This window comes from Penicillium canariense (genome assembly GCF_028826845.1).
Source record: "Penicillium canariense strain IBT 26290 chromosome Unknown utg000004l_segment0_segment0, whole genome shotgun sequence".
NCBI classification, from domain to species: Eukaryota; Fungi; Ascomycota; class Eurotiomycetes; order Eurotiales; family Aspergillaceae; genus Penicillium; species Penicillium canariense.
Window position 1 is genome coordinate 982763 of NW_026622731.1, and position 19346 is coordinate 1002108.

A 19346-nucleotide genomic window follows, 5' to 3' on the forward strand; every position below is an offset into this window, starting at 1 on the left:
TGGACGAGCCATGGATCACTCAGGGACTCGACAGTGGATCACCACTTTAATTGGGCGGGTGTGATTGGCTCCGCCGGGCCTGCTGCAGAGCCAATCACACCCATTCATGCCGCTCTTTGCTATCTTGGGCACCGCAGGAACCATTTCCCTGTTTGGACGGCTCGGGGAGTTGATTAGCGCCGGCCACTTCATTTTGCTGCAGCCACCAACCAAGCTCTTGCTCCATCCGCGTCTCCTACGAAGTGACAGCGTACAAGTGACTCCGTACAGCGGATAGGCTCAGGTCGAGACTGTCGACGAGCACAGGTCCCGCATGCCAATATCCGCTCGGGCAAAGCAGCCGACTTGGGCTCCCCCCGACCCCTATGCACGGACCACGCACTCCTTTTCACGATCTCCCTCCGTACGGAGTACAGTTCACCGGTCTATACTCGCAGATCAGGGAACTCTTCGGATAGCCTGATTATTTGCGCCACCCTCCATGATGGTGTGATTCCCAGGGGCCGCTTGCATGTCGGAGCGAACCCATCACAGCCTCTCAGCCACAATCAATAGCCCACCTCGCCCCATGCACCCCGACCGAGCGACGTGCAGTGTCCTCCGTACGTGCAGTCTACTCCCGTCCCGCCCCTCCACGCCGTCCTCGCCAGCCAACCAACACCCCAGTCGCCACCTGCGGTAGACTTCTCCCGTCCCGCTTGGCACCGCTTATGCCCCCACACATGCGATCCTCGCGCCAAACTGGAAAAAAAAGTGGGGGCCCCACCAATCAGGCCCGTCCAGCAGCGCGGCACAGCGCACTGTCTGCGTAAGGGTCGCCTGGTCGTCGATGACGGTTTATTGCTCCCCAGCATGAAGAACGTTCCTGGGACGCCGACGCGGGTCACTGCTGATACCTGCTGCACAGCTGAAGGCCAGAAGGCCGCTACGTGCTCGTCGCCGAATCGACCTGCCTGGCATGGCGGGCATGCGAGATTAGTTAGATGAGCCTGGCGAGGTAGGGACGACCTCTCGAGAGGCGTTGTGATCCTGTCACAATGGTCTTTCAAAATGCCGCCAACACGAGAGCGACAGATTTACAGGGAGAGTTGGGAGGCCTTTTGGGTTCGCGGTGGGAGACGTGGAACTGCCCGGGTATTGGATGAGAGTCTATCACGAACGGGCCATGGGTGCATCTGTTACAATTGGACTAACCACAGATTGGCTCGTCCTCGGACTCGGGTTGCTGTTGTCCGTAGTAGCGTTGGCGGCCGCGTAGTAGCGAGATGAGCATACAGAAGGACACGCAAGGGGTACGTGATCAGATTTGAGATAGATGCTTTACACCTTAGCGAAAGGATCTTCTCGCGGTCTACGATGCAAGCCCTGGGTGCACGTGCAGCAGTCATCGATCTGGAGCCCAGCACTGAAGACGGCGTAAAGATGGGATGAAAGGAGTGTGGGGCGAAAGATTAGACTATCCAATCAGAAAGCTGCAAGCGAGCTTATTTCGGGTTCCATGGGTGTCAGTTTGGTGGTTCACCGGTCCGGGCTCCATGGACGCCACGAGACCACAAATGATCCCCTTTAACTGGATAAAACTAGACGAGTTGCAAAACATAGCATGCGGCATAGAGAACTTTGGTTTCTTATCAGAGAAGATAAGGTTAATTCATAGCGAAAACATGCCAAATCCATCTACCAACGCCCACAATGAACCACATCGCATCCTAACCATACAAAATGCGTCCAGGTACAGGTCACAGCATCTGATCCCAGTTGGGCATAACAGTAAACTTCCCACAGAGCTGTCCCATCGACCATACCCGATTCTCACCCTCGTCTTCCTTCGGCGGCACCCCCTCCTCTTCCTCCGGCCGACTCGACACAATCAGCGCCTCCTGCACAAAGTCCACGGACGTCGCGCGGTCCAGATCGAAGCTGATACCGCCCCAGTCCAGCGTCACGCGGCCGGATTTGTGCACGTTCAGTTTGCCCACGCGGCCGGCGGGGAGGGCCCAGTCTGTGGCGGCGGTGATAACCTTTGGTACTTGGGTTGCGCCGTCGTCGACGACTTGGACATCGTCGCCTTCGGATTTGACTTCAGGTGGGTTTGTGGCCTCGGCGGCGGGTTCGGCGGTGGTGTCGGAGGGTTGGGGTTCGGAGGGGCCGGGGAGGGTGAGGTTGGGTGTCATGGGGGGGAATTGCATGAGGAAGAGTTGGCCGAGGAGGGCCTGGTTGGTAGTCTGGTCTTCAGGTTGTTCGCCCGTCTCGTCGTCTCCGCTAGCGGTCTCTCCGGCGGGTGGTTCTTCGGCATCGGCGGTCGCCGTCTCTGTGGTCTTCTCGGCCTCCTCGTAGAGCAAAAGATTGCGGATGTGGTCGAGGTCCTCCAAGTGACGATCGTATTCGTCGATTTCCTCCCTAGTACGGAGGAGCTCTCGGGGGTCCCGCGCAACCGTCTGGGGCGCCAATTCCACGACGGCTTCTGATTCAGCCGTTTCTCGAGGACTTGACAGCTTCCGTCGGACGCGGACAGTTTGTGTGGGCAGGAAGCCGTCATCGTCATGAGGCACCTCGTCCATTGGGGTATCCTCGTCCACCGGTTCCGGCTTCACGAATGGCTCCCCAACAACTGCTGTTTCCGCACGAGCAGCTGTGCCTGTCTCCTCTGCAGCCTTGGCCTCCTCGACCTTTTGACGGATCTCAGCCGCCTTGCTGGAGCTCGACTCCATATTCACGCTGATAACCCGATCCTCATGCGCAAGGCGGGTCACACGTACAGGCCGCAGGCCCTCCCGCGAGCGGATCGGCATCTTGCCCTTGACATCCCGCGACTCATCATCATCGTCCTCATCCTCATCGCTCTCAAGCCCAATCCGATCAATGCTAACCCGCAGCTCATCATCCACGTCCTCATCAGAATCATAATCCACACCCCGACTCCCACCGCTAATCGCAGACCGGAACCGGCTCCGAGCGCCGCCCCCAGGACCCCCATGACCCCCAGGACCCCATGAAGCGCCGCCACGACCCCGTCGCGCAGCCCCAGCCCCAGAACCAAACGGCCCATTTGCGCCCATGCCCATAGGTCCACCGCGGCCGCGGAAAGTACCCCGACCGCCGCGATTGCCCCGGCCACGCTGGATAGCAGCAGCCTCGCGCAGACGCTCATTGTGCCGTTCCTGCTCGCGCCTCTCGATCGCGTCGCGCTCTTCTTTGCTGCGGCGCCCGACGGCCTTGGGCTTGTATTTCATCATGGGCTTTGGCGGCTCGCTACCGAGCGCGGAGGGAGGTCGCCCTGCGGGTGCGATGCTGCCGGAGGGCTTGCGATTCTTTAATGACTGCAGGCGTTGCACAGAGGGGCGGCCGGCTGGACCGGGCGTTGCGCTGGCGGCGGGTGTCCTGGCCTCGGGGGCATTTTGGGCGCTGGCTGGGTTTGTAGAGGTAGAGGTTGATTCATCCGGTCGGGGAGCTGCGCGGCGAGTGCTAGCTTTGGGAGGCATTGTGTGCTTCTGTTGCGCGGGCAAGACGCCGTTGGCGTCTCCCTGCTCAGGTGGGTGAGGTGAAATGTGAGAAGCTTCTAGCGCATGGGCTGGTGGTAGATGACAGGTGGAATTGAGTTGGAGCTGTCAAATCCAGCAGATGAAAACCTGCAGTGCCGGAATTGTTTGAGAACTGATTGAACGTTGGCGAAAAAGTTGCGCTCATCTTCGGACTCAAAAATGCTGCGGGGCCCTTCTGCCGCATTATACCGCCTTTTACCGATAAAGTCACATGATCAACGAGAGCTTGACCGGATTAAGAGCGGTTTTCGTTAAGATACTGGCATGGCAGTTTTGGGCAAGGGAAAGGTGTAACAGAAAAACTTCAATTGATTCCCAAACTACTCATGTGAACCACAAACAAAAGCCATAACATCTTATACAGCCCGTGCCAGCAGCTCCTGCCCACCCGCCTCCACCGGAAGTAGTTATATATCCATTCCTACTACGTGCGAGCTGCACATGCCTCCGCAACCCACACACAAAAACAAAACCCGACATAAGCAAAGATGAACAGAGGGACCAGTAGCATTGAGTTTGAAAGAGTGAGTGGGAAGTGACAAGAAAATAAACAGAAGATAGATAGAGAAACCGCAAACACAGACGCCGAAGGGAACAGGTACACAAAACACAAGATCAACCCGCTGGACTTTGTATAATCGAAACCGGGAGCGGGGCGTGAGCCGCAAAAGAGAATGTGGTGAGGTAGGAAGTCGTATAAGGAGTGTCGAATCTCCCAGCGACGGCGCTGGGGTTGGATGTCAAAGGAGGGGGATATGGGGAGCGTGGTAAGAGGGAGTGGCCAGATTGAGGGTTGGTGAGATTCGTGTTTCTGGATGGTACGCTGAGACAAGTCCGAGGAGGACGTAAAATTGGTAGTGTTGGGACAAAGAAGCTGTCCATTTGTAAATAGGACAGGGCGAAAGTATCCAGAGAAAGGTGCGACTAGCGCTTCCGCTTCTTATTCTTGTCCGCGATGTCTGCATCGACGAGAGGGATGCCCGGCATCGGCAGCAACTCAGGTCCTTCTTCCTCAACCCCGTCGGCGTTCTTCTTCACAGGAACACCCATATGGCGACCGTAGCGACCCTTGCGGCCATTGCCCTCATCCTCACTGACACATCCATCAATGCCAATACCGGCATCCTTGCAACGTCCACAGGGGCGCTGGCGATCACAGCCCTTCTTGCTCTTGCGGCAGCGCTGGCAGCGAGGCTTGGTAGACAGGTCCTCCTCATCGGCACCAAGTTGGTGCTGGAAATTGACAGAGCCACTTGAGACCTTGCGCGCGGAGCTCGGGCTCAGAGGCGGCACTGAACCCATTGACTTGTCGGACGGCTTGCGCACAGTAGACAAGCTGCACTTGTTCTTGTTCTGCTTGACCAATGGCTTGGGGGCACGGATCTTGGCAGACATTGGGCGGTTTTTGGGCTTCTTGACTTTGGGAGCAAACTCTTTATACAAGATGTCCTCCTCGCCTTCGCTCTTGATGCCATCATCAGCGCCATCGGAGCTGTGGTCACTGCTGTCCGCGCTCGGGAGGATGTCATCGAGACGCTTGTGATGGCGCTTGATGGCGCCCGGGGGAAGCATCGGGCTCGAGTCAAGTCTGCGACGAGCGGGAAGGTCATCCTCATCTTCGCTAAAGTCGTCACCATCGCTGGTAGCACCCGTCGAAGAAGCAGCATCGGCAGCGCCGCTGAAGGCATCATCCAGGGTCGAGGCCGATGTGCGACCATGGGAGAAATTGGATGCATCACCGAGACGGATCAGCTGCATTGCGACATCCTCATCGGAGATGCAGCTTGCGATGGTGGGGTCGGGGGTCGGCAGGATTCCAGGGCCACTCACGCGCGCACCGGAACTGCTGTAGGGGATGCGATGCGCATGGTCAGGAACCACGGGCGTCGCATACACTGTATTGCGCCCCGATTGTACGCCATATTCACTGTGTCCATAGCTTTGTGGTGATGGCAGCGCTTGCTGGTAGTTGTATGGACGGTGGGTGGGACGGGCAAAAGGAGAGCCAGCGCCTTCCTGGCCGACCGAGCGACGCTGAGGAGAGATGGAGGACGTTGAGGTAGTGAAAGGGACTTGCGGAGGAGCGAAGAGAGGGAGTTCCTAGATCAGAGTGGGTATTAGACACTAGCGAACAGATAGATGAAAATTGAAAAAAAATTGCGAAGCGCGAATGGGATCGTTGACTCACCGAGCTGTCAAACTTGGGTCGTTTCCGACGACCGTCTTGGAGTATATTTTCCATGCTGATTTCTGAGCTCGCGAATGTGTCGCCGCGAGCTTTGCGGCTGTAAGTGGACTCGCTGTCGCTTAGTCCACCTTCCTCGTCGGGATACCCGGCATGGCTGGAGCCCCGGCTCTTGATGCCACTACGGGGACCTTGCTTGTGCTGAGAGGCGCTGCGGAGACTCCGGTTAGATGGAGAAGTGCTGCGCTTCCTTGCGAGGCGTGAGGATGGTCGCGATGGCTGCTCCATTACCGGGATCATGCCATCGCCCATCTGGAACGGCTCGCCCAAGCTGGGGCGCTTGCGCTCAGTGGGGAAACCGCCGTAGAAGTGATCCCCAAATGGTTGGATGGGAATGACTCTGACATATACAGTCATATTATTCTTTAGGTTCTCGTACCTTGCGATGAGAGTGGTCCCATGCTCATCCTCGAAGCTCACGCCACTGGCGGTGCCGTCGTAGATGCCATAGAAATTTTTGACAGTAGTGACGATGGAGTCGGTGGTGTCATGGGGGTATATTTGAACGCGCATCGGAATACGGGCTCGAACCTTGGAGTTCTCATCCAGGAGAAGCTCGAAGGCGACGTTCTTGGGAACCGGGTTCTTTAGCGACAGGTCTCGGGAAGAGATCTCTGTCGGAACCGGCGGTTCTGACAGACCAGAGAGCCCATCAAGCTGGACCACTTGCATGCTGGGCAGGTCCAGAAGGAGAGAGAGAGCGCTCTGCTTGCTGTACCGATGACTGCATCAACCCACTGCTCGTGTGTGATAGAAGGGAAGCGGGAGGATGGGAACCATGGCCGGGCCCCCGGGAAGGGTCTGAGATGCAGAGGCATTGGGAGAGGGGGAAGTGTTCCATCTAACCTACCACAATTATAGGATTCGAGAAGGCTGGCTGGTGGATGGACCACCCCCGGGTTGATGATGTTGGGAAAACTTGGACGCAGGGCTTTTGGATGGGGATGGAGGGGAATCCGCTCGTCGCAACGCAAGAACCGAGAACAAACCGGGACGAGGGCAGCGGCGGTCACCTGCGAGGAAACGCACCACCAATATTAGCACAATGGCCTTCTAGGCGCTCAAATTCGCAATCAGGGTGATTTGAGATGAAGATGGATGGATAATTGTTTGGTAGCCGACTCCGGCCGACCTTGGGAGCGGGCTTTTTGGGGGGGGGGAGAAAAGACCGACGAGCGACGAGCAAAGAGTCGGAAGAGGATGGAGAGCAGTATCAACGTACCTAACACAAATCACTGTGGGCTCGCCTGAGTCGCGGGTATCTGGGATATCGAAGACGGGGCGGCGGAAGGGTCGGTGGGTGGTGTGGAGGCTTTGGGCGAGGGGATTGTCGTCTTGACTCTACAAAGCGCTGGGGCTATGTCAGCGGTGGCCCAGTAGCCGAGACGGAGGGCCAGGCCAGGCTCAGGAAAGACTCGGAGGAGGGAGGCAAGAAGGACCATACCCGACTCGATTTGAGGACGGCGAAGGGCGGAGGAAGGCGAGTGCGATGAAAGGCGAAGACAGTTGAAGGTTGCGAGTGAAGTGGGTGCGTACGATGGTTTCACCTAAAGCGAGAAAACGGCCGGCCTTGGGTCGGTGACATGGCGCTTTGCGCTTCCGGCGCCCGACCCAACAGCCATCACATTCCATCTGGCCTGCTCACAAGGCCTTGTAGTTCGTAGCCAGTAGACTAATGACTTTGAATTTCATCTATTGATTCTATCCTCTCTAATCGATGTGTCTCGATGACTGCCACTCGCCCTGTTCGTTTCGCAAATGCGCATCGCTGTCGCATCCGGGATGCCAATTGCGCCGAGCGTCGTGTCGAACCAACCGGGGGCCGATTCGATGAAATCCACATTTGAATGCTGCTAGCAGGAGCAATAGACGTTCTACAGCTATATTTCAGGGTGGATTCTTTCATCGCGCCGCTCCAGGCGGCGCAAAGCAGGTACCTTGTCGCCTGCCCCTCGAATGGCCTCCGCCGCCGTCAGATCGAATCCGGATCGCAGTCAATGGAATCACTTGACAAGCGATGGCTTGGTTACGTCGGACCAGGTAGGGCTATGTACTGCTATGCCCCTCTGGAGGCCCGGCTAGCCAGCGAGGGGACCGCTTGTGGCACACCAGCGACGTGGACAGACTTCATGCGATTTCAGTCCTAGCCTTGTCGCATCCCAGATTGACTACACTAGAGACTATAAGATACCTATCGCGACACAGCAGAGGTCCTAAAATATGGGAGAATCGCAAAGCGCGGGGATGTGCTGGGTGTGGTGGTCCGGAGAGGAGTCAAGAGGGGAAGGATGGGTGAGGAGCTTGCAGATTGGCGCGCAACACCCAAAAACAGCAGAATAGCATTTAAGACATGGCAGGGCTTCAAAGGGACACGACAAATCGCAGCACCGCATGACCGACGCTCATCACGGCGTGTTTCGCATGATCTGCGCCGGCTGAGTTTACCCCTCCTCGGGACCTACGTAAGAAGTTCTCCGTACTGTAGAGAAATAAGGGATTGCCGGGAACAGGGTGGTCACAGAGCATTCTCCCTCGAAACCTTGCAGGCGGGGAAGGCTAAGGGAGTTTACGCAGTTACAACCGGACCCATTTATTGGGTTGGGCGGCAGTCGCAGGGTCCTCTTGAAAGAGGAGACGGAGGAGGAGGAAGAAGAAGAAGAGGAGGGTAGAGGCAGTTTGCGTCTGTCCGGAAACTAGCAGGGCTCGGAGCGATAGACTAAGGATCATCCATGGGAGACAGCGTAGACGCCACCTTTGGCTTGGTGCAGGAACTGAAATAGAGTAGGTGAATGGCCCAGAATTGCCGGAGGGCGGAACGTGCGTTACGACATGGCTTGTCCAGACCGTAAGTCCCGCAGAGTCTCCACGCTTCCAAAGGGATTTGAGAGCCAGTAATGAGCGGTTTCGGGCCGCTCGTCCAGACAGCCCGAGAGCCACTCGCAACGAGGCTGGATAGGCTGGATAGGATGGATCAGAACCCCGCATTCCCCTTCGAGGCGTCTAGGATCCACGATGCCCAACAGCTTGCAAGAACGAGCGAGTTCGGATGCGCTTCGGCTGAATCGAATCGCTGTCCACCGTTTACCGCTCGACCCGGAGCGAGCGGTGTGGGTCACGTGGATCCGCGTGCTAGCGCGTCCGGGGCCACTTTCATCCCCGCGTGGCGATTGTGCCCCCACCAACCAGAAAGAATGTGCAGAAAGGATCGGAATAGGGTGTCAGGGACGATGGCACTTCCAGGACAAATTTTTTTCAAGATTTGTTCCCGAGATGGGGCTGGTTGGAAGAGAAATCAAAAATCCGGGTGGTGGAGGGAGACGTGACGATAAGATGATAACGTCATAGATAAGCTGATAAGCTTACTCTTGGCATTGAGCTTAGATAAGTTACACAAACAGTGCAAACTCCTTGGCTGTTACAGTGACGTATGGTACGGTCACAGAGTCCTTGCATTGTTGTCATCCCTTCATTGTTGTTGTGGCCCCGGCAAAAACTTTCGGTTCGCTTTGCCATCCTTTGATGCGTCTGCTGGGCAAGTCCTGGCACGGCGTATGATACTTTCTCATCACTGGAATTGTCAAAGGGTGCCTCCACAGAATCCGAGAGACTTCGTTTCCCCCGGCGACGACGTGTACAGGCGTGTCACAGGATTTCACTGGTTCCTGCACGAGGCCCGCGGGTCCGGACTGTTTGTTTTGCTCGGTGCGGCCAATCAGGCGCAGCGGGTCCACCTCGACTCACATCCTCAACTCAGCAAAACATAAACAATCCCACTTCTCATCTTCATCGCCAATCGTGATTCTCTGCCATCTTCTTGGGCTCCGGCGAAATGGATGCGAAGGTATGTCTGCTGTGCCTTGTCGAGTCGTGCTCGAGTTTTCTGTTGCCGTCACCCAACCCTGCGGCGATTCAATTGCTGAATCAAGGGCGTGGTTGCTGGCACATAACAACTTGATGCCGTCTTGCTCATCGTGCGCCCAATGGCCATGACATCGTTCGAAGACTAACGTTGTGATCCAGCCGCAGCGTATTCGCGTCCGTGGGGACGAAAATGTGCCGCCCTCTGTCCACACCAACAAGACCATCCATCAACGCAACAAGTCCACCCCTGCGCTGAACCTGATGGCGCAGAACGCGAAGAATGGCGCGACTCGCCGAGCCTTTGGCGATGTGAGTAATGTGAAGACGATCCGTGATGATTCGGACCTGCCCGGCAAGCCTGCGACTCAGGTAGCGGACAACAAACCCGCCCTGTCGCAGCCTGCCCAACGTCCTCTGTCGATGTCTGCTCTCAAGGGCCTTCTGAACAATGTCACTTCAAAGCCGGCAAACCCCGCCGGCAAAGTTCAATCTACCGCCCTCAAGAACAACATCAAGCGCAACAATGTGGTTTTCCGCGACCAGCTGGAACCTGTTGTCGAAAAGGAACCATCCAAGGAAGTCATCACAACTGCCCAGCCGGCGCGCCGCGACGAACGGCCCATTGAAGAAGAAGCTGTACGAAAGGATGTCGAGAAGGACAACGAAGAGGAGGAGCAAGAGTACTTTGATATTCCTTCGGAGGATTCCGTCACTGAGGTGGAGGCCAGCGAAGTTAGTCGCCCGTGGCGTGAGATGCTTCCACCTCAGGCTGAGGCTACCAAGCCTGCTTCTTCTGTGCCGAATGTGGGGAAGCCCCGCACTCTTCCCGCACCTCCCAGTCGCAGCTCGCAGGAGGCTCAATCTGATTATCTTCGCCAGGACGCCACTGGCTCTGCCATTTCGGAGCCTGAGGAGTGGGAGGACGAAGAGCCTCGCGGCCACCCTCTCCGTGCAGAGAATACGACCGGTGGTACAACCACCGTGATCTACCCCAAGATCACGGCAGTCACCAAGCGTGAGTTGCTGCAGGCCAAGACTATCGTCGAGGCTGCTCAGACGGAGGAGGAAATCATGGAGGATTTTTATGACGCCAGCATGGTTGCGGAGTACAGCAACGAGATCTTCCTTCACCTACGAACCAAGGAGGTATGTCATGTCGAATCAGCTTCGACCTCGCTTGATACTGACCAATCATTGCAGATTGCTATGTTGCCCGTGGCCGACTACATGGCCAACCAAGCCGAGATCCAGTGGTCGATGCGCTCTGTCCTCATGGACTGGCTAGTGCAGGTCCACTTCCGCTTCGCTCTTCTGCCAGAGACCCTATTCCTCTGCGTGAATTACATCGATCGGTTCCTCTCCCACAAGATCGTTTCACTTGGCAAGCTCCAGCTAGTGGGTGCCACCGCTATCTTCATCGCTGCCAAGTATGAAGAAATCACCGCTCCCTCCGTTGGTGAGATCTTCTATATGGTGGATGGTGGCTACACCGTGGATGAAATCCTGAAGGCAGAGCGCTTCATGCTTAATATCCTCAACTTTGACCTCGGCTGGCCGGGTCCCATGAGCTTCCTCCGACGCATCAGCAAGGCTGATGACTATGATCTTGAGACCCGTACCGTCGCTAAGTACTTCCTGGAGTTGACCATTATGGACGAGCGCTTCGTATCCACTCCTCCTAGCTTCGCTGCTGCTGGTGCTCACTGTCTTGCTCGACTGATGCTGCAGAAGGGATGCTGGGTATGTTCTCATTCGAACCCTAACTGTTGACCTCAAAGGTGCCTCTGCTAACTTGTTTTCTGCTAGACCCCCGCCCATGCCTTCTACAGCGGCTATCTCTACGAGCAGCTCATCCCAGTTATGTCGACCATGCTGGAGTGCTGCGAGGATCCCCAGCACCATCACCAAGCGATTTACGAGAAGTACTCCGACCGCCGTTTCAAGCGTGCCTCCCTCTACGTGGAGGCTGAGATGAAGCGTGGGTTCAACCTGCCTCGTCCCACCACCCTCAAGAATCTTGGCCGTCTGGACGGTCTGGCCAACTACTGAGGTTGATTCAGGCCTAACAACCTGAATGTCCTCGCTACTTGTACTAGCCGCGAGGATACCATGCCCCTTTCATCCTCTCTTATTTCTCATGCATTGCCTTGGCTTTCTGGGATCAAATCCAGGGATGGCCTGCGGAGTGATTAAGGAAACCTGATACCTACTGGCGTTTGTGCTTTTTCATCGACCATGATTCTTCTATTCTCTCTACCCCTTTTTTTCTCAAAAATCATCCGCTTTATGACCTCGGGATGAGATAACTTGACGCCAATGTTTCGGATGCGGGGAGTTCAATGGGTCGGACGGCGTTTCGCACATGGACTGCTTTTCCCTCGGCGTCTCTTCAATTTTCTTTTTCCCTTTTTCTTTGTGCCTTCATTTCCTCTTGCCTTCATGATACATACTGTGTTCTTCACTTTCCCTTTTCTGCGGTGATGAGTGTTTCAGCATTCCCCAGCTTTCGATTCCTGCTTTCATTCCTCTTTACCGCCATTGCTCTCGCGAGCGTATTGCTTTAATGACGATCCTTTTCTGTCTCCTGAATTTTTTTTTCTGAACTTGTCTTGTGAAGGGAGCAATGTTCTCATTTGCCTTTGCACATTATCACACTGAGCCACATACTGTCTCTTCAGCCCTATGCATCTATTGCTACGTGATTCTTATTACTACGCAGATATTGCATAAGGACATAGCTTTAGGGATAGAATTGTGATTTCTGGGATATCCTCGTGCTATGCTTCTATTGCCTTGTAATTCACCCTTTACAAATCTAAAACACGTAAACCCTCATCTAGCCCATTGAGGGACGGTCGAGGTAGGAGCTCGCAATGCTGATCGGGACCTGGCAGATTTCGGTTGACTCCATTCTGGCTAAGCAGTTCAAGATGCTTTGGTCTATCTAAAGCACAGGCCCTATGCTAATGTAGTATAACTATTGTCTTGCACTGTGTGCATCATGCACGTCTATATTACTGATCAAGCCCATTCAGTTCTATCAGCTTCTTCACAGCCTCAATGACCCGATCCCCAGCGCCACCGTCCGATCCGAGCGCCGGATTATCAATGCGCGCCTGCAGCGCTTCGTCCAACATTGTCCGGAGCCGTGATACCAGGACACCAATGCGGGCCCATCCGCGTAGCCGGAGCCAGCCGTCTACGATCAGGCCGCGGCCCATGGTATCCAGGGTGAGGGAGCCGCAGAAGAGAAGGAGGGAGTAGGCGTTAAATGCTGTGCTGTGTTAGTGGGGATATGCATATATAATGAGTAGAAGGGAAACATACGCGTAAGGTCGCGTACGAACACCTTGCTGGTCGCCATCTTGGTGAAATAAGCTAGATAGGCTGCCGCGCTGGGATAGCCCTGCGCAGAGAACAAAATCGAGCTGGGGTGGATGAAGATCCGCCCGTTCTCCTGGTTGAAATACTTGATCGTCCGGGCATCAGGGTCCACCTCCACCGTACCGGTGACCGAGCTTGCGAACTTCTTATCCGGAAATGAGATCTGCGCAACCTGCGGCTGGAACGCGCCTGCAATTAGCGCGCGAAGCAGATTCTTATTGGCTCCGTTGCGGTTGAGCGCTATCGCAGCATCAGTGTAGTCTACGCGCAGGATGCCGGCGTCTTTGAGGGAGGTCACGAATTGCGCCCTGTTAGAGGAGATATCGCGCAGCGTCTGATGGGACAGGAAGTTTGCGCCGCACCACGACTGCGTCTGCCAGTGGCCCTGGGACCGGACTCGCTCGGCCCAGGACTGGTAGGCTGCCAAATCAGTGAGGAGGTCACCATCGCCGGGCTGGGAAAAAGCGGCTTTCGCAGCGTTGGCTTCGTCACGCTTCTCGCGTGGCGAGACGAATGGGCTCCGCACGGTGAGAATGGCCGCAATAGTGAGGCAGGACTCTATGCAGCCGAAGATGGAGCCGTAGATCATGAGCTTCGCGCAGCGCAGGTCGGCCGGGATCATAGAAAGGTACCGGCCCAGCGCCGTGAGGCGGCTGTGGTCTAGGGCGCCGACACGGTGCAGGAAGGACAGGGCGCCCTCGACGGCAATACTTTCCGGCGGGGTAATGGTATTCGCGAGGAAGTTTGCGACGTCGTCAATGCCCTTCATGGATTTGACGGAGAGGCAGAGCTGTTCTAGTGGCACGCGGCGGATCTCTGGGTCTGGTCGATGCGCCATATTTGATTCGGCTTTGCGCGTATACAGCTTGTAGCATATGCCAGCGCGGACACGGCCTGCACGACCGCGCCGCTGTTTGCAGGCGGCTTGGGACGCCCAGACTTCTTGCAGGCGGACCATGTTGTCCTTCGGGTCGTAGCTGGTTTCTTTCACGCGGCCGGTGTCGATGACGGCGACTACGTCTTCGATGGTGATGGAGGTTTCGGCAACATTGGTGGCGGCGATGACCTTGCGCTTGCCCCGGGGTGGACCTTGGAATACACGGCGCTGCTCGGCTGGGAGGAGGGAAGCGTGCAATGGCAGTGGGTGTGCGTTGGGGATCCTTTTCACTGCATTCAGACACCTCTCGATTTCCATAGTGCCGGGCAGGAAGATCAGAATGCCTCCTGGTTGATCACCTAGTTGGGCATCGATATATTCCACAGTGGCTGCGATCAATTCATAGTTGATGCCCATGCCGACGCTCCGAAGTGCCTTGCCGAGAGACTCCTGGCCACGGGGAGCCTCAAAATCATCGTCAAAGTCTTCACTTAGCTCGGGAGCAAAGCCAGTGTCTCGAATAACATCGTCCAAGTAGTAATCATCCACAGGGAACGTCCGCCCCGGGATATTGACCAGACCCACGGACTTGGGGCCACCGAAGTAGTTCGTGAAGATGTCTGCGTCCAGGGTGGCGGACATCAGGATGACCTTCAGATCCTTGCGGTGACGCAGAACATCCCGCAGCAGAGCGAGGAGGAAGTCAGTATCGAGACTTCGCTCGTGAACTTCATCGACAACAACATGTGAGACATCAGCCAGAGAGCTGGCAACATTACCATCTGCATCACCACCGGACTGCATTCGGCGGAGCAAGACACCAGTAGTCACAAAAGTAATCTTTGTCGCACCCTGCCTAACCTTCGACTCGCCACGGATCACATAGCCAACCTCATCCCCAACGGTCGAGCATCGCTCATCGCTGACTCGATCGGCCAGACCGAGGGCTGAGATCCTACGCGGTTGGGTACAGATGATGTTTGCCGCGCCTCCAAGGCCACGTCTGATCATCTCGTCCAGCACAAACTGCACAGACTGTGTGCTCTTACCGCTACCGGTTTCACCGGAGATGATGGTGACTTGGTGATTGTCGACAGCGTAGATGATATCCTCTTGCGTATTCCACGCAGGCAGAGCCTGTCTCTTACGGCACATCGCAACTTGTGCCGGAGTCGTTTGCTTGGCTTCCCAGGCTCTGCGCATTTCCAGACTTTGCGGGGAGTTGGGCTTCCAATCAATGCCCTTGCGCTGCTTGCGAGCAGGTCGTGCGGGTATGTGTCGAGTGTCTGCTGCTGGAGAAGCAGTCACAGCAGAGATCTCGCGAAGTCTACCCGGGCTCTCCATGATACAGGGTAGATTGACCTCGAGCCAATCCAGGACATTGAAGATCATGGACTCGCCCGAGAAGTTCTCCTCAGCGTACTGCACCGCTCGACGAATCGCACTGAGCCGGATGTACGCCGGAATACTCTTGGCCTGGATTGAGATGACTGGAGGCGCCGTCGGGTAGTGCGTGGATGGCTCTTGGAAGCGGAAGACGGTGTTTTCGGGGATCTCGGGGGCCTCGCTCCTGATCTCGCAGACCCTGGGGGAGACACGCAAGTAGCGTTCACCAAAGATGGCCTCCAGCGTATCCTGTTCTTCCGCCCACGCGCCTGCATCGCCCTCTGCGATCGAAGCCGATGCGAATGCTGATCCATGAGCTAGCGTACTCTGCAGATACTCCGCAGCCGCCAGTTCATCGCCGCTCTTGCTATCTAACACCTGCGAGCACAGATCTGCCGGATATCCAATGGAGGCTAGCCGCTTGATCTTGGCTTCTCTTGCGAGATCGCCGGCAGCGAGACTGACACCCGCCGAGTATCCCTCGGGCAAACTCCACCGTGGAAGATCATCTTCAGGCACGTAGACCAATAGCCACTCCAGTACTTCCTCGCGGTCTTTGCATTCGGCAACTGCCTCTTCGACGTGGCTGCGTCGAAAACCCAAGCGGGAGAACTCCTCGACGATGATGCTCTTCTCCTTCTCTGGAATCTTCACCCCGTAAGCATTCCAGACCGTGTGTTGCCGCAGAAGGCCCTCGATCTCTCGTCGGATCCGAGCGCCCATGTCGACCTTGGGCGCCTGTGACCAGATGCGCTTGCCCTTGTTATCCCCGCTTCCCAAGCCAAGGTCGGCCGCAGAGGCCTTCTCCTTCGCCTGCATCTTTTCGCGCTCTGCCTTTTTCTTTTGCAGGTCTGCCGCAGCGCTCTCGCGTTCCTGCTTGGCCAAGAATGGATCTGCTTCATATAACCAGCCCTTGCCCTCTTTTGTCTCTGCGGTCTTTATTTCTGCGAATTCCTCCCTCCACAATTTCTTATACGTCGGCGGGAGCATCATGTGGAGATTGCGCATATTGCACACGCGGAAGAGCCCAAAGGCCGCGGCGAAATGGCGGGCTTCGAGGGCTGTCGGCTGGGCAGCTAGCTCTTTATGCGTCGGAGGCAGCTTCATGGGGGGTAGGACGGTCAATTCCTTCGTTTTGGGATCTATTTTCTTCAGCGTCACCGCCGACACATAGCCATCGCGGGTTTGAATCTGTAATGGTCACAAGCACCAACTCATTAGCAGTTGCTCACGCCGCTACAACCAAGGATGTTATTGTGCTCGATTGAAATACCATGCTGTACTCTGGCTTTTCCCATTTCTGCTTCTGGCAATGCTCCGACAGCATATTGACAGGTAATTTGCCCGTCCATGATGCGCCGCCAATCACATCCTTCACGGTCGGTTTCTTGGGCTCTTCTGGGGCGGGCTTCTTCTCCGCCGCTTTTTCCGCTGCAGCCTTGGCCTGCTTGGTGCCGGGCTTGGGGCCACCGCGGGCGTCGGGCTTCTTCTTGGGGCCCATTGTCGCTGGCGCTGGAGAAGGGTGTTGCGGCGAGCATTTGGGCCTTTTCCGCCCATGGTCCCGCACTAAACCGCTTTGGGCGGATTGCGGGGAGATTTTTGGGAAGGCTCCGTGGCAAGGCGACATAACAACCTTAGCAACAGAAGGGCATCCCTGTGGTTTCATGTCACCTGAGAAGCTATTCATTGAAGCTCTCCTTCCATGTGATCTGACTTGCCCGGTGTTTGCCCCTCATGTCTGAGATGGAGCAAAGCCAAGACCTGAGCAAAGCGACAAAGGCTTCCCCCAGAAGCAGACCGCAACGACGGAGAAGCGAAATGCCTGTGCGTCTTGAGGTTTGACCTGCTGTTAGCATGCGAAGAGGCTCACACTGACCTGTCATAGTCACCGAGCTCCTCTCCTCCCGAAACAAGCAGCTGAAACACACGTCCGGCAGCTCTTCCAGAAGCAATGCGCCACACGGCAGCAAGGCTTCCCTTGGAGGCCGAGAGGGATTGGGCGCATATATCACAAAGCCTGAATCGTATCCATCCAGCGTCGTAATATACTATAATGATGACTTCGTCGCAATTCACGACATGTTTCCGAAATCGTCGCTGCACCTGCTCCTCCTCCCGCGCGATCAAACCAAGACCCGTCTCCACCCTTTCGAAGCCTTTGAAGATGCCGAATACCTCGCGAAGGTGAAACTGGAAACACAGAAGCTTCGCAAGCTAGCAGCCGGTGAGCTCCGGCGGATATATGGAAAGCACTCTGTACAGGAACAAACGAGACAGGCAGCCCTCTCAGCCGATCCGCCGCCGGACGAGCTGCCGCCTGGGCGCGATTGGGATAAGGAGGTCATATGTGGCGTTCATGCAGTTCCGTCAATGAACCATCTACATGTACATGTCATTGCGGTGGACCGGTATAGCGAGCGACTGAAACACCGAAAGCACTACAACAGCTTCTCCACGCCGTTCTTCGTGCCCATCGACGACTTTCCCTTGGCACCAGAGGATGAGAGGCGGCATCCCACACGGGAAGGCTATCTAAAGCGGGATTTCATCTGCTGGCGCTGTGGAGACAATTTCGGGAACCGCTTTGTTGAGCTGAAGAAGCATCTAGAGGAGGAGTTTAAAGAATGGAAGATGGTGTAACCGACAGGGCCACGATGCGCAGACAACCACGTCCGCAGCAAGCGATCAGCCTGCTTCCAAATTGTATATCAAACCTCCGTAGGCCGCAAGATGACCTTCGGAGGTAGCTATCCTAGGCCAATTTGCGGTGCTCGTAAATGTACATGCTCCGATGTCAAAGGGGCAGACAGACAGATAACGCGTGGTGCATTTTCAGCGTGTGCGCCACGTCTGTCGCCCGACAGAATTTCAGAAATAAGCCTAGTGCTTCTCCTTTCCGTTGTCACTCCCCATTCCGCTGAATATTATTGGTTGCATGGCATCCCTTTACACGCGGGCCTTGGACTTGCTGCCCTTAACCTTCCGGGGCTCCGGACGGTTGATGTGGTGGGCAGGGATCCAGTCGGCGTTGTAGGTGGTGGCCGAGGCGACAGCAGGGCTGGTGCTCTCCTCGACGATCTCACGTTTGGCAGGGGTCTTCTTCTCACCGGTCTTGCCGCCCTTGCGCTTCTGAGGGAAGTAGGGCGCGAGCCAGACGGTATAGAAAAAGTACACCACGCCGACAAAGCAGGCCAGAAGGAAGAAGTAGAGGAAGATACTAGAATTCACGGTCAGCGCCAATTGTTCCTGGGGAGATGCATATGGTGGGGGGAAGGGGTTGGCATTTACATCTGGGGGTCAAAGAAGCTGGTCTCAGGTTCCACCACGCTCACAGTGCCATTGAAGGCCTGGACGGTGAAAAACTGGCCCTCGCTGTCCGACATGACGGCGGCGATGTTCAGACGGACATCCACCGGGTGCATCTCAGTCGCGAAGCTGTAGCTGATCGTCTCCTTCGAGTTCGCGGGGATCTCGACACCGTACCGCGTGGCGGTCAGGTTGCGGACATTCTTGCTCTGCTCCTGATCGAGGCTCCACAGGCTGCCTCCGACGAAATTGACTGTGACAGGGTTGGGCTCGTCGTTGGTGAAATCGATCAGCGCCTGGGTTGGGTGACCGTTAACGAGCTTCACGCCGAAGATCTCAGAGGCCGGGAAAGAAGCCTGCGCCGAGACGGCGAGACTGGGGGACTCAGCCTCCGCGACCTTCTCAGCATCCTGTATGAAAAACGAATTGGTGTCAGTCAATGGCCATTGAGTACCTCCGCCGATCGGACCTGTGTGATTGAGAGAACGCAAACAAGCCACCAGACAAACACAAACTTACAGCTGCAAAGCCGGTGCCGACAAAGGTCTGGAGCGAGAGAAGGGCCAGAGAGAGGAATCCAAAGCGAGTCATCTTGAGAGCAGGAGAAGGTAGAGAACAATTGGGAAGTCCACGAGACGAAAGTAGAGGCAAGTAGGGGTGATCACACGTTGCAATTTAGGTAGGTCCACTTCGGTACCGGGGAAGCTGACTCAGCCACGCGTCCTCTCCCTTAGAGATCAAATTT

At 56.0% G+C, this 19346-nt stretch overlaps 6 protein-coding genes across 6 annotated transcripts; 2 read left to right on the forward strand and 4 right to left on the reverse strand.

Moving 5' to 3' along the window:
- Positions 1-1739: 1739 nt before the first annotated feature.
- Positions 1740-3482, reverse strand: N7482_006700 (putative DNA-directed RNA polymerase III RPC4; the record flags this gene model as incomplete). Its single annotated transcript, XM_056688825.1, has 1 exon — positions 1740-3482. One exon carries the CDS (start codon positions 3480-3482, stop codon positions 1740-1742), a length of 1743 nt encoding a protein of 580 aa, XP_056541254.1.
- Positions 3483-4466: 984 nt separating this feature from the next.
- On the reverse strand, positions 4467-6459 carry N7482_006701 (putative C6 finger domain protein; the record flags this gene model as incomplete). The annotated part of the gene is made up of 2 exons (XM_056688826.1): positions 4467-5642; positions 5731-6459. 2 exons carry the CDS (start codon positions 6457-6459, stop codon positions 4467-4469), a joined length of 1905 nt encoding a protein of 634 aa, XP_056541255.1.
- A 3157-nt stretch (positions 6460-9616) lies between these two features.
- N7482_006702 (cyclin family protein) lies at positions 9617-11697 on the forward strand (the record flags this gene model as incomplete). The annotated part of the gene is made up of 4 exons (XM_056688827.1): positions 9617-9628; positions 9808-10794; positions 10849-11388; positions 11455-11697. 4 exons carry the CDS (start codon positions 9617-9619, stop codon positions 11695-11697), a joined length of 1782 nt encoding a protein of 593 aa, XP_056541256.1.
- Positions 11698-12662: 965 nt separating this feature from the next.
- Positions 12663-16796, reverse strand: N7482_006703 (RNA helicase; the record flags this gene model as incomplete). Its single annotated transcript, XM_056688828.1, has 3 exons — positions 12663-12922; positions 12976-16486; positions 16569-16796. The coding sequence occupies 3 exons, from the start codon at positions 16794-16796 to the stop codon at positions 12663-12665; spliced, it is 3999 nt and encodes a 1332-aa protein (XP_056541257.1).
- Positions 16797-16959: 163 nt separating this feature from the next.
- On the forward strand, positions 16960-17935 carry N7482_006704 (DNA 5'-adenosine monophosphate hydrolase; the record flags this gene model as incomplete). The annotated part of the gene is made up of 3 exons (XM_056688829.1): positions 16960-17031; positions 17086-17119; positions 17181-17935. The coding sequence occupies 3 exons, from the start codon at positions 16960-16962 to the stop codon at positions 17933-17935; spliced, it is 861 nt and encodes a 286-aa protein (XP_056541258.1).
- A 306-nt stretch (positions 17936-18241) lies between these two features.
- Positions 18242-19192, reverse strand: N7482_006705 (putative translocon-associated protein, alpha subunit; the record flags this gene model as incomplete). Its single annotated transcript, XM_056688830.1, has 3 exons — positions 18242-18512; positions 18584-19011; positions 19121-19192. 3 exons carry the CDS (start codon positions 19190-19192, stop codon positions 18242-18244), a joined length of 771 nt encoding a protein of 256 aa, XP_056541259.1.
- Between the last annotated feature and the right edge of the window lie 154 nt (positions 19193-19346).